Here is a 13,996-nt window from a genome sequence, read left to right as displayed (position 1 = left end):
TGTGTTTGAACAAATATTCTTTGCATGTTTTTATGAGTTTTGTATTTTTAAAGGTGTTCACTATGTACACTATGCAGACCAATATATGTGACCTTTGACTATCTCGGTCTAGAATGCGACTCTGCTGCAGAACTATTTTTATTTATTTATTTTTTTAAATGCAGCAGAGTCAGTTCGTCACTCATCTGAGATTCATGCTACGTGTGAAACAAACTTGACTCACTCACTTGAAAATATTTACACGAGATCTACGTGAGAGGGAAAACTGAAATTAAAAACTCTAAAGGGTTTGACAAAAAATTTGTTGATTTAAACAAAATTATTCAATATTATTAGAATTTATTATTAGTGTCCTTTTAATGCAAAAGTACAATTGAGTCTCTCAAGTCACCTCAGTTTTTATAAAGAAGATTTTACTGGATAATTAATAGTCTAAATAATTCACTGTGTAAAACCATCAAAATCATATAAAAAATGTAGTGCTGTTGTGTTTCTTTTAAAGGAGACAGATGGATCATTTGAATGGCACTTTAAATCCAAACAGTCTGCAGGCTTTAATAATGCATTAGGCTGTTAAAGGGAGATCCAGCCTCACACGTAACAGTCTGGAAATAGGTGCTCTGATATATTAATAATTCATGGTACATATTTAAGATGATGTGTACACAGTACAGAGACTTTTTCACTGCTTTTGAGGCAGCTATAATGTTATTCTACGGCTATGATCACATCAAGTTTGTATATTTTTCTTTTACATTAAAACAAACCTTAATAGTCACACATGGACACCAACTGAAGAAGAATTTACCGGTTAGAAAAACAACAGGAGACAATGCGACATGAAATGAACATGTATATAAAAAAAAAAAAAAATGTTATGGATCATCAGGTATTTAAACTGTTTTCATGCACTTGTATAGAAAGTTGTTCTGAATGGTTTTTTTGTTATTGTACAGATATTTGATACATGATTTGCAGGGCAGAACCAAAAGGGGAAATAAAGGATAAAAACATAAGCAAATATTTTGTGAATATTTGTGTACGTCTACAGAAATATTACATTACTGTACTCTATATCAGTGAGAAACATTTTACTCTAGTATAAAATTTGGGTGCAAAATTCTTTCTTTAAAGATTTTTGCACCCAAACACCCAAAGGCGATCACTGTATGCTAAAGAGACTCTTTTTCAAAAAGGAATAGATAAAACACAATCTACATGAACAAGAAATAACCCACTAATTGTATTTTTCAATGGCACAAATTAATTCACAAATTTAGAAGTCCCTGTTGTTACTAGATCAATACTCATTCCCTGTAATTCAGTTTGAACAATTTTATGTCCTTAAAAAGTCAAAAATATTCAGAGTGATCTCAACTAATAATGATAATATTGTTCATCACAGCGAGAAAAAAACAAGCAAGCAAAGTACAGTAGGCCAAAGTACAGTAGGCCAAAAACAATCATGCATGATGCAAGAGAGCAAAGCTTGCAAATGAACTTCACATGAAGGCTCAGTTTTCACAGCTTTTTCACTTTGTAGTTTTGCACATTTTCTGTTGCTCTGGGTGAAATAAAAAAAACTAAACATTGTTTATGAATATTTTAGTGAGAAATTTTCATATTAAATGTGAACTTCAACCCAAACAGTTGACCAAAGGTACCAGGGTATTTTCCACTATCATAAGAGGGGCGTGTCAGTGTGTGTGTGTGTGTGTGTCAGTGTGTGTGTGTGTGTAAGAGAGAGAGAGACCCCACTAACAAAAAAAAAGTCGCTCCACGTCCCTGAATCACTGACTTTGGGTATAATAAAGCCAACTCTCGTTATAACGAGTGGATACGGTGTAAGGAACAAGCTGGATTGTTGTTTAATCTCATGGGGGGTGTGGTTTAAGGGTTATAATAAGGTTACGTCATGAAAGGAGACGTGATCACGTTGGGCAATGGTACAAATGAGTCAGATAACAGGAACTCACTGAACATTTCGTTTCTTCTTGTCACGTTATCTCTGACAGACAGCACTCTGTCGCCGAGCCCCTGCCCTCTGCGGACGTACAAAGTGTGAGCTCCTTTAGTTTAAATGCTGCGGTCAACCGGGGAGGGCACGTTCAGGAAGTCGGTCACAAAGCGAAGAATGTGAAAAGCGAAAGGATGTGCTCCACGGAAAACAACCCAGAGCTGCAGCCGACATGTAAGTGAATATTTGCGACTGTCGTCCGAGCTCGGTGAGTACGTTGTCATCGCAACGATCAGAAACTAGGCAGCGGTTACTTGGAGATGGCCTTAAACCTCCAGAGGCACCGTATACAACCGAGCAGGGGACGCTGGTGGGTTAAGAGTTGCAAGCGCTGTCAGAGGATGAACGTGCCAAACGTTGATTATGTGGTGTCTTTCTATCCTCCTTCAGCGTCCGACCCGGCTCTTCTCCTGGAGCTGAAGACCAGGCGACCTCCGTCCTTGGTGGAGAGAGCTGGACGTGAAACCTGGAGTGTTGACTTCTCTCCGGATGGAGCTTGGTTCGCCTGGTCCATGGGACACGGGATCGTCTGGGTCGTCGCCTGGCCTCTCGACTCCGAGTAGGTTTTACTGTATATTTAATCCGCACGTGATGCATTCAGGTCGCCCTCGAAGATTCTGGTTTCCGTGGAAGGTGGTGGTGGCAGGTCCTGCACGGGCTTTTCGAATGATTGATTGATTGATTTTTATTTTTTATTTTTGATTAATTGTGGCACAGAGGCGCCCGCAGGTAACAAGAACACTTGATTCGAAATGAATACAGTGACGGAAATACCGGGGACACTCAAGTGCAGCCCTGTTCCTTCTACAGAGGCTACTACACAAAAAGTGTAAACATCTTTTTATATACAGTAACTGTTATGCAAAGTGACGGAATCTTTACTTAATCCAAAATATATCGATAAGTCTAATAGTATTAAAAATATATTTTATTTTTACCTAAAGTAAAATGTGTGTAGTTTTATCTGTAGTAATACCGAACAATATGTGTCAGTTACTCTACAAAATCTACAAAATAAATAACTGAAGCGTTAAAACAAGTACTATACTCGCATCAAAAAGACGAATAACATAGGTACATTAAAAGTGTACTCGAGTAAATGTCCAAACTGCTCTTATACAATGACGCTGGGCTTTGTAAGATTAACAGTAGCACGGGTGGGGTGGGGTGGGGATGGTGGTGGACAATCAGATTTAACCCCTTGTTTTCTCTTTTAATACACGCCTGTATTTATGTAAGAAATCAAGCCACCTGGGAAAAAGTATTACTTCATGTTCGGCTAGATCAAGTAAACAGTTAAAATGTAACCTTATGATAATATCCTTTGGCTTCTATAACCCGTCTCTGTCTTGCACAACTCCACAATAATGATCACAGTCCATTTCTGCACTGGCTTTTGTATTATAAAGATCCAGTGTTTAGTGTTATGTGTGGTTATGAAAGTTAATCAGTATGTGAAAATATCCTCATGCAACTGAGCAGTATTTTGGAAATAAGGCATGAATGCGATAAAAACTCCAGAAAATAAGCATTAAAAGCATCTATTGTTTAAAGTAAGACCAGATATAGATTTTAAAAATAGCTTTAAGTAATGTCATTTATTCCTTTTTTCATTTATTTATTTATTAAAAATTCTAATTTTTTTGTATTTAATATTAAACTTTTGGGTCTTGCTGTTATGCCCTACACCCCCACACCTCTAAATTAGGCCCCTGAAATTATAGTATTTTTCTGTCTAGTGCCCACAAAGAATTTCCCTTCGGCTCAGCAGTGTTCATTAGTGCCAATTTGTTTGAAAAATGCTCAGCACTGCTGCCAATACCACACAAAATAACAAAACAGTACTCTTTATTTTTTTCTTTATATTTTTGTTGCAGTAAAGAATTGTTGCTCCATGAACAATGTTTGAATTTGCCTAAATAATTAAATAAGGCAAAAAAAATGTGACTTACAACTTTAAATACTCAGTAGATTTTGTTGGTACATTTGATAAAACATATGGAAGGAGGCAGAAGAATGCAAGTGGATGTATTCATTCCAGCTATTATTTTAGATTAACGTGAAAGAAAAAAGCAAAACATGAAGACTCAAATTTCAGCTCTCAGTTTACCGTTTAGTTGTTTAGATCTGCTGTGACCAGCAACACTTGAAAGCTGCATCATTTAATCACCAACTCTAGCTTCACACCGCCTACACTGGAGTTTTTTATGGCATCTGCACTCTTGGTGCTCCTCTCACCCACAGAGAAAGTCAAAATGGAGAGACTGACAGAGGAGACAAAAGCTTCAGTTGTGGTCACCCAGTGTGGGGGCTCGCCTTCGGGCCCAGACCTCCAAAATCAAATGCAACAGCGTGTCCGGCTAAAGCACGATCAGAAGGGAAAAACAGCCTGCTTCTGGCCACGGGCTTGGAGAACGGGGTGATCAAAATCTGGAACGTTTTAACAGGTGAGATTTTTATTTTTCTGTGACTGTTAGTTTTGCTTGGCTGAATTAAATGGATTTTCAAATCGCTTGTTTTTTCTTTTCCTTTCCTCTAGGCAGTGCTGTTTTTGATCTCCACGGCCACGAAGGGGTTGTAAGGGACCTGGTGTTTCCTCAGAATGGGACGCTCACACTCATATCATCCTCTCGGGACAAAACTTTGAGGATATGGGACCTGGCTCATAAAGGTATTTTTCAGATATTTATGAGAAATACCTGTGAGTAGCAGTCACAACAGTCTTATTTTTAAAAAATGTTTTGGACAAAATATAATCTACATATTTGGTGCGTCCTTTTTACTTGGGCTCAAATTGTTTTCTTGCAGATAACCTTAGAACTGCAAGGCTTTTCAGCTGAATTTTCAAATGTCAAAGTACACCTCGAGCTTGCCTGATCACCCATTTAAAAAAAAACTGTTAAAACTGTTAAATATTAACTGTCACGTGTCACCAAACAACTCTGGAGGCTTTGCAGACAGGGTCTTAATGACTGAAGCTGTCTATTCATTACTTCACCCCTGTTTAATCTTGTGAAACTCAGCTGAAATAAACCTTCTGTTCTAATGTAAGAGGTTAAAGCTAGCAGATGGCTGTGCTTACACATTCAGGAATCAGGAGCTGAGATGTACTGTCATTTTAAAAAATAAAGTAAAAATAATGAGGCTTTGTAGTCTCTCGTCTACATTTACATCCATGTTTTTCCTGTCTGTTTTAGGGAAAAAGGTGCAGGTGCTTTATGGCCATAAAGACTGGATTAGTTCCTGCTGCGTATCATCTGACTGTAGCATGATTGCATCTGTCGGGAGATTTGACAGGGTGAGGTGTTTCATTGCAAAAGTACCGTATTAGGTCATATTCATCAAGTACTGAGCACTGTAAAAGATAACTTAAGTAATTTGTTTGTGCATGTAAAACTCAAACACTTGTAAATGCTTAATGTCTCTAAGCTTGCTGAATGTGTCCTTTTGTCCTTCTTTTTATCAGTTTTTAATGAACATTATCAACATGGATTTGGGCGACCCTGTTCATTCAACTCTGTGTCAAATTTAATGTTGTTTGTCCACAAGTCTAATCAGGAGAATGGCTCAAAGTGTGTGATACAAATTGTCTAAAAGGGCAGCTTTAAATGCAATCCTGCATCACGTTAATTTTTCTAGGACAATGAAATTAGTTTGAAGGTATATTCAAATATTTTCCTATTTGAATTCTTGCTCCTAACAAGTTTGTTGATATTTGCTTATGTAAAGTATTTAATCTTCTGCAAACTTCAGTTATTTTAGTGGTGTTTTCTTTTGACAGCTACCAGTATTGATGGATATGAGTTGCATACGTCCTGGACAAATTATAGGAAAAACCTGAATGCTTGATCTCTCCACTGAGCGTGGCTCTGTTATGCTGTGGGGCTATTTTAGGACATGTTGTTTTGAGTAATCATCTTTATCTGGTGATGAAACAGTTCTGTCCTCATGGGGGTGGTCTCTCACAGGATGACAATATCACTATCTAAAGGCTCTGGTTGGTTTGAGTATGAAAATACAGAGACTTATATTTTATGTCTTTAGTCAGCTGACACCAACCCAGTTAAACACCTATAGGAGATATCCATTTTCAGTGAAATTATCTGCTAGTGGGTGCTTCTGAATATCAATTGTAGTGGTCTGTTTTACCTGCTCCTGCTATTAAAATGTTTTTAGGCCATTTAGCATTTTCTAGAAACTTCTGGAGCACCAGGAAGTCTTAACACTCCAGTCAAACTGGCAATTTCACATATTCTCATTTTCAAAGGAAAGCAGACAGCATAACGTTGTGTAATATTAGACTTTAAGAGCATAGTCACTCGCTGCTGCGTGGTTCAGGGTGTCCTGCTGACACCAAGCAAGTACATCACTGACAAATTACTAGCTTTTGTAAAAAAAAATTTCAGTTCTGCAGCAATTAATTACCCCAGGGACAAGCTACTTTGAGCGTCGACTAAACCTACATTAATTTTCCAAATTAAAAACAGCCCTTCCAGCAAGGTATAAAGTCTCATTAACCCTGCATGATTATACTTTGATCAGATGGTGTGTCTGTGGAGTCTACGTTCATATACATTCATCAGGAACCTGACAGGAGGGGCCCACAAGACCGTGTACCTCCTGTCTTCTTGTGACTTCTCTCCTGACGGGGCAATTCTCGCCACTGCAGCCTTCAGCGGCTCCAGTTGGTGGATCGACCTCTGGGACCCATACACAGCAGAGAAACTGGCCACTCTGGCGTGAGTTTGTACAACTTTGAGGGTTAAAATTGTGCACAAAGACTCCATTCTATGGGTTACATAAGAAGACCGCAAATTACTCAAATAAACGGGTTGTTACCACTGAGTTTAAGTACAGAAGCTTAAATCTGTGAACCAAACAGCCCACACTGTCATTATCTCTGTTTGCGTATGACACGGCATGTGAAAGTATGTCCTAGTGTCCTTGTCTTTTGCAATCTGTTTTCTATGTATACTATGTGGAGCGTCTGACTTTGACTTGGTGCAGTTCAAAGTCATCGCTCTTTCTCTTCTGCACAGTGACTACTTTGAAGATTATGGGCAAAACCAAATATCAGCAATACAGTTCTCTCCAAACGGTCTGCACTTGACACTTGTGACAGACGACAGGTCAGTTATCTGAAAATGCTATATTATATAACTTAAATGTTTTACACACTGGAAAGATGCTTTCAGACAGATGTGTTGCGTTTGCAGAGCTCTTAGGATTTGGGAGCTGGGGGAGAAAGGGATGGTGATGGAGACGAAAAGAGACAGAGACTCTAATGGACTGTGCTGCAAGTACCATCCACAAGGGGGAGTTGTTGCTACGGGGTAAGGATGCTTTCATTTCAGCATAGATTCACAATATTACAGAGGGTGGTCGATAGACATTATATGCCAAAATTCAGTTTACCCCACTTCCTAGCTTTATTTATTTTATTTTATTTTTTTATAAAGTATATTTATACAGCTAAACTTATCCATGAAATTAGGCTCTCATATCATTCATTTTTAGTCAAAAAACCCCCAGTTATTAAGCTGTTAAATATAATATATTGGTGGGGGGATCAGATATGCAGATCCATCTAGTGCAGTGGCTCCTTTGAAAATACAAAAGTGGCTGAAAGCAATTCAGTATCTAAAACTCTGTTCTAATACATAATGTTGGTAAATTACAAGCAACGATTTTGTCTTTTCGAGTACTAATAGTCAAAGCTACCTGTCGGTACCATGGTAACATCAATCTTAGGCTTGAGATAGTACGGAAGTTTGATTCATTTAAAGGTGAAAATGAGACCTGTCTTTACATTATTGACACCATCTGATTTGCATTAGACGCATTAAATCTACAAGCAAAATTAGGACCATCCCTGAACACACCAGTCTAAAGTATCTTTGTGAAAACTGGCCCCTGAATAAACATGCAAATGTGTCTCTTTTGGCAGAACCAGAGATGGCCACGTGAGGTTCTGGAGGGCACCCAGTGCGGTGCCCAGCTTGTGCCACCTGTGTCGATCTATCCTGCGCCACTCTATCTCCACGCACCAGATTGAGGCGCTGCCCCTCCCCAAGAGGATCCTCGAGTACCTCACATACAAAAACATCCCCGAACGCCTCAAGTCCTGCTGCTCCTCAGATGAAGAGGAGTGGGAAAGTTAAATAGGAACTTTAAAAATAAATAACTGACATTTTCAGCGATTAACTATGAACCTAAAAACGCCTTGTATTTTCTGATAACAAATGCTTTGAAAGCTTGATGAAGCAGATTAAGCATATTTTAAGATACTTTAGATGCAACATTCCTGCACTAAGATTTCATTTATTGCACTACTGCGGTACTACAAAGCATACATTCAGTGTTCACATTGTTGACTTGAATAACAGTTTTATACTATTAATTTATTGTGTAAATATCAGATATATATACTTTCTAATTCCTGTGTTTACCATTATATGCACTGCTAATGTACTGGCACATTAATATTGCAGCAACTGGACTTATAAGAAAGGGTTTTATTAAACTGATTAAAACATACACATGTTCAATGACTTTTTTTTGGACAATGAACTGATTACCTGGTTGCAGTGATACTAAACTGAAAATAGGATTTTTCAAGTCCACCTTTTAAATCAAAAGTGCCATAAGGATCTTTTGTTTCGTTTTTCCACTGTGCTGATCGACTTCCATCTTGGTTCTGTATGCAGATGTGAGTGAGTCAGATAGCTGCTAGCATTGTTCCAGACATCTTTTACACTGCCGCCCCCCCCACTGTGGAAAAAGACCATCGTTGCATTACTGTATCTAAGGTGCTTCGCTGACCACGAGCTCTCTCACTGCCTGGAAAGCTGCAACCATGGAGCTCAGCTGGATCTTCTCGCTGGTTCCCGATGCAAGCCGATGTCTGAAGAGATGAAACATGAGCAATAATGGAAATAAAAAAATTTGCCACAACGTGTGGAAATCAACATGTTGGTGTCTTTATTATATTAACATGACTTGTTACATTGTAAATATTTTTTTAAAAAGCATCACACTTACTCTACATCGGCCAACTTGATGAGCAGACTAATCCGAATAGCGGGAGGAAAATCCACTTTAAAGAAAAAACATTTTTAAAAATGAGATACTTTGCTTTTGATAGTAAAAACAGAAAAACTTTCATTAATGCACAAACTTGTGAGCTTAAAACTTTAACACTGAACACGTCACTAACCGCCAACCTTTCAGTGGGTTTTAAAGTGGCCCCATTGCGTGTTTTCTTTAACATGTGCTGTTACTATGGTTGACACTCATGTTACACGTGGCCAAAGACTGCTCCAAATACTTTATGGTTAGGGCTGGTCTGTGAGCACAGCAACCCCATCCACCTGTTCAAACCTTATGTTTGCGAGAGGCAGCCAATCAAATGTTGGCATAAAAGGAGGGTGGCTTTTGTGCTGGGGTGCTTAAATTAAAGAAAGAAATAAAAACGTGTGATTTTTTCCCCCCCTTGCATGTTCCTTACCTCTGTGTACAAGCAGATGAACCTCAGTGAGAATATCATGCAAAGCCAAACCTTTCAGAGTCTTCAGCTCAAGGATTTCTTTCATCCATGTGTTAAAGAAATGCAAGATCATAAACTGTACTACTAATATGAATTTTTGTTCGTTAACCCACCATTCAAAAAAAAAGTCACCGAATCTTTAAAAACATTTGCAAAGCATTTAGGTACAGCTACCTTCTATTAACCTAAAGTTTTATTTGCAAGAAAGAAATGTTCTTTCTTGGAATATGCTAAACTTCATAAGAAATGTTCAAAGTATAAAATGGCATAGTCAAAAACAAGAAATGTGCAGCTTTCATAGAACTTAAATATAGGATACGGTTGTACGCTGAAGTAAAGTCTTTGTTGAGGCACCAGTCGAGGATGTTGGCTATATCTGAGCGGAGGGGGTGCCCTGTGCAGGTGTACACTGTGTCTTCTGTGACCTTCCCATAGGCCATACTGGTGCTCTGAAATCACAGAGATGGATGACATGCAGTACAGTCTACCCATCTGCAGTTTGGATATATAACATATACTACTCATTGGCCACTTCATTAGATATGCCTGTTTGAATTCTTGTTAATGCAAATACAATCACATGCTAGCAACTCAATGCATTACGGCATGTAGACATGGTCAAGACAACCTGAAGAAGTTCAAACGGAGTATCAGAACGGGGAAGAAACGTAACCAGAAACTGCTGGTCTACTGGGACTTTCCCGCACAATTGTCTCTGGGGTTTACAGAGAATGGTGCAAAAAAAAAAAAAGGAGGAAATATCCAGTATGTGGTTATTCTCTGGGAGAAAATGCGCTGTTGGATGTTAGAGAAGAACGTGCAGCTTAACGGAAAGCAATTTGTGCTGTAACACTGTGATGACAGGGTCAGAATCTGGCTTGAACACATTGAAAGCATGGATTTATTCTGCTTTGTATCAACAGTTCAGGCTGGCGATGGTGTAATGTGTGGGAGATATTTTCTTGGTACACTCTGTGTCACAAAGCTCAAATCATCTCAGACTGGTTTCCTGAACATGACAATAAATGTATTGTACCTAAATGGCCTCCACACTCACCAAATCTCAATCCAATAGAGCCTTTGGGATATATTGGATGCGAAATGTAGTGGAGATTTACATCCTGAATGTGGAGCAGAAAAATCTGAAGCAACTGTGTGATTCAATCATCTCAATATGGATCAACACCTCAAAGGAATGGTACAAAGAAATAAGGCAGCTCTGAAAGCAAAAGGGGGGACGCAACTAATGAAGTGGCCAGTGGCTATATTTTCGCTGTTTAAAAACAGCCACACTGAATATGACATCCACATCTTAAACAACGCTGATGATGAACTTCTGGCCATACCTGCAGTATGTTGAGCGATCTTCTCATGTCACCTGTTGATAAGGTCACAATAGCCTTCATTCCATCTGGCGTGATGTCAATACTGTCACAAAAAGTAATGACATAATCAACTATTTTTAAATCATATCAACGTTAAATTAAAACTTGCGACATGAACACATAATTGATGACATTTAATAAATAGAGCAATCAAAAATAATTCCAAGTCTGTTCATTAATTTCTTCTATCTCAAGTTGCATATAGCAATAAATGTGAAACAATGAGAACATTTATTTCCTATTGTGGCATTTGTTGGTTTTTCAGGGCCTGGTACAGTTGAGAGGCCAGGGTTGATGTTGCACCATGATTTAAACTGTTTTCAAACACACACAGAGAAGCCCTAAACTTCTAAACATTACCCAACAGAAACGTAACATAAGAACAAAGACTCTGGATTTTAAACAATCTTTAATGTGGTTGGTATTATGTTTGTCTCTATTAAAATTAAACTACCATAAAAATTAGAGAATGCTCACTTACAAGGAAATGAACAAAATTATAAATTCAGCAGGGGATCAAATAGTTATTTCTCTCACTATACGCAAATTAGCGGAGCCCAGGGAGGCCAACAGGTACAAATACATTTGGCAAGTTCATTAGCAATTCTGGGAATAATTCAATGAGATGTAAAAAAACAACAACAACAACAACAACAACAACAGTAAGTGGAGAGAAAGCATTCACACATTAACTCACTTCTCCTGCTGGATAACGTGCTCCAACCGAGGGATCATCTGGTCTGGCGAAAGCGGACCAAAGCGGAACCTGGTGCAGCGAGATTGCAGGGCGGGGATGATCTTGGAAAGGTAGTTGCAAATGAGACAGAATCGAGTGTTTTCTGTGAACTTCTCAATGACTGAGACAGAGAGCAAGGGTGGGATGAAAGCAGGGAAACAAGTTTAAAATGTAAATTCTGGCAACATCTTAGTAAATAAAAAAAAAACCTCCACTTTTTTGAATAATCTATCCTAAGGACTTGCTTAATGTTGCTAAGATTGTAAACCACCTCACTGAGAATTTAGAATTGACAGTAATATACCAATAATATCATCCACTCTTCCTTCACCATGCATCTATTTAGAAATATAAAACGGCACTGAGCAGCAATAGATGCTTTATAAATGAAATATGGAAACATTATTAGAAAAACACAGGTTGGACTAAATTTACAAAATATCTCACAGTTAAATTCAATAATTATTTCCACTCTTCTGCAAAGTAAAGCTTTTTAAATAAATATCCAGGTTTAAAAGTAGATACACTGTAAGTCAGCAGCAGCCAAATTGCCTGCTCACTGAGCCGTGTGCCTCACAGTGGGTAATGCCTGAACGAACAGATGGCTTACCTCGACGCAATGCATTCTGGGCATCCTGGGTCATGGCATCGGCCTCGTCCAGTATCACCAACTTGAAGCCCTTCCTGAAGGACAAGATATATAAAAAAAGCAAAGGCAGCAGCTTACATTTCCATTGCACTTCTTAACTGCACATAAAAGTATTGAGAACACTTATTTCTGGTCAAAATCTCTACAAGTGTTTTAGTCTTACTTGAAGATGGTCCTGGTGCTGGCAAAACTCAGAATGGGACCTCGTACTACATCAATACCTCTGTCATCAGATGCATTGAGCTGTAAACCAAAATTAGTTATATTTTAATGTAAAATGGCAGAGTTACAAGTTCAAAAACCTTTACAATTCAGCAAATCCAAATCTTCTAATGAGGAGTTGTAACATACCTCCAACACCATAGAGTTGAACTCCTTCTCTTTGTACAGCTGCCTGGCAGAAGCGAGTATGGTTGAGGTTTTTCCTGTTCCAGGTGGGCCATAGAACAAAAGGTGTGGAAGCTTGTCCTCACTGATAAACTTTTGGACTGGAAATAAAAAGAACAAATGAAAATCTGTTTAAATACAAGTAACCAACATTTCTATAACAATCCACATATGCACCCCCCTTGAATAGTTTGAAACATAAAAGTTTTAAGCCAGCTGACTTAGTACCATGACTCATTAATGACAGTGACGGTATAACCACAGTAAACAAGCTCAAGAGTCAAAAACACTGGCAGATAGCATTGAGTTTATCAGTTTATTACGTTTTAAAAGTAGTTTGATTATCCATAAGTGTCATGTTATACAGTTTTATAGTATTGTTATTCTGGCAGTCCACATACTTACTAGTGCTCAGAATATCTTTGTGTGAAATCAGATCATCAAGTGTCTGTGGTCTGTATTTTTCAACCCTGAAACAGGAAAACGCACACACACGCATTCATACTTGCAATAACTACTGCGTTTACAGCAAGGCAAATAAGCAACCTCGAAAGAATTTTAAAGAAAATTATTGAAACCTTTACGGACACATATGATAAGCGCTGACAAACGTTGACATATCACATTACATATGGCCACTTTTTAGTTCCGCATCCATATTTTTTTTCGTAACATCACCCTTTATTATAAACAAAACGTCAACCTTACAGTACTTTCACCGCAGTCAGAAGCTGCAGGTTTTCGGTTAACCTGTTGCTGAAGTGGCACCATGTTAATGCTTGATGGACTGATAAGATTTACGTAAGCCGAACTGAAGACAAGCTAATTTCCTTCCATGTTACAACTATGCGTAATAACTAACGTCATTTATTATATGTATATAAAGCTAGCAATTCACAGAATGCATCAGTCTACTCGGTGCAGCGAGCAGCTAGCTTGACAGTAGGCATGTTAGCTAGCTAGCAATAACTTTTTGAACCATTCTGTGATAAACAGCGAGTTTCAGCTCACCATGGTAAATTTCTGGTCTGTAGCGGCGCTTTACTTGTAGAAGCCATGTATCCTACCAAGCATGAATATTACGCCAAGCTGAGCAAAAGGGTTCCAGAGTTTAAGCCACTGCGATTACTACTGTTGATGGCCCTGTTTGGCGCGCTCCGCAAACAAAACGTACGTCACACGTCACCACGTACAACCAATGGAATCACATTGTCATTTTCATGGGCGGAGTATCGGTGACTTGTTCTCTGCTGTAAAAAAATAATAATAACAGGAT

General features: G+C 38.5%; 2 protein-coding genes across 4 annotated transcripts; one reads left to right on the top strand and one right to left on the bottom strand.

Moving 5' to 3' along the window:
- Positions 1 to 2,029: 2,029 nt before the first annotated feature.
- Positions 2,030 to 8,554, top strand: wsb2 (WD repeat and SOCS box containing 2). 3 transcript variants are annotated; one of them, XM_085476199.1, is made up of 9 exons: positions 2,030 to 2,191; positions 2,408 to 2,576; positions 4,262 to 4,464; positions 4,557 to 4,688; positions 5,215 to 5,315; positions 6,560 to 6,756; positions 7,057 to 7,146; positions 7,234 to 7,350; positions 7,965 to 8,554. In XM_085476199.1, the coding sequence occupies exons 1-9, from the start codon at positions 2,152 to 2,154 to the stop codon at positions 8,176 to 8,178; spliced, it is 1,263 nt and encodes a 420-aa protein (XP_085332325.1). In that variant the 5' UTR covers positions 2,030 to 2,151; the 3' UTR covers positions 8,179 to 8,554. The 3 variants fall into 3 exon arrangements, with proteins under 3 accessions (XP_085332325.1, XP_085332326.1, XP_085332324.1); XM_085476200.1 differs by lacking the exon at positions 2,030 to 2,191 and adding an exon at positions 2,263 to 2,327; XM_085476198.1 differs by lacking the exon at positions 2,030 to 2,191 and having other exon boundaries at positions 2,334 to 2,576.
- On the bottom strand, positions 8,306 to 13,945 carry rfc5 (replication factor C (activator 1) 5). Its single transcript, XM_085476201.1, has 11 exons — positions 13,732 to 13,945; positions 13,126 to 13,190; positions 12,685 to 12,821; positions 12,497 to 12,576; positions 12,295 to 12,368; positions 11,646 to 11,805; positions 10,910 to 10,991; positions 9,883 to 10,012; positions 9,525 to 9,602; positions 9,059 to 9,113; positions 8,306 to 8,921 (listed from the first exon to the last, which is right to left on the bottom strand). The coding sequence occupies exons 1-11, from the start codon at positions 13,776 to 13,778 to the stop codon at positions 8,822 to 8,824; spliced, it is 1,008 nt and encodes a 335-aa protein (XP_085332327.1). The 5' UTR covers positions 13,779 to 13,945; the 3' UTR covers positions 8,306 to 8,821.
- Positions 13,946 to 13,996: the final 51 nt, after the last annotated feature.

Source organism: Copadichromis virginalis, linkage group LG12 (genome assembly GCF_057382275.1).
Source record: "Copadichromis virginalis isolate Kocher_CV1m ecotype Utaka linkage group LG12, C_Virginalis_male_GT1.1, whole genome shotgun sequence".
NCBI lineage: Eukaryota > Metazoa > Chordata > Actinopteri > Cichliformes > Cichlidae > Copadichromis > Copadichromis virginalis.
This window is presented reverse-complemented; position numbering and strand designations above follow the sequence as displayed.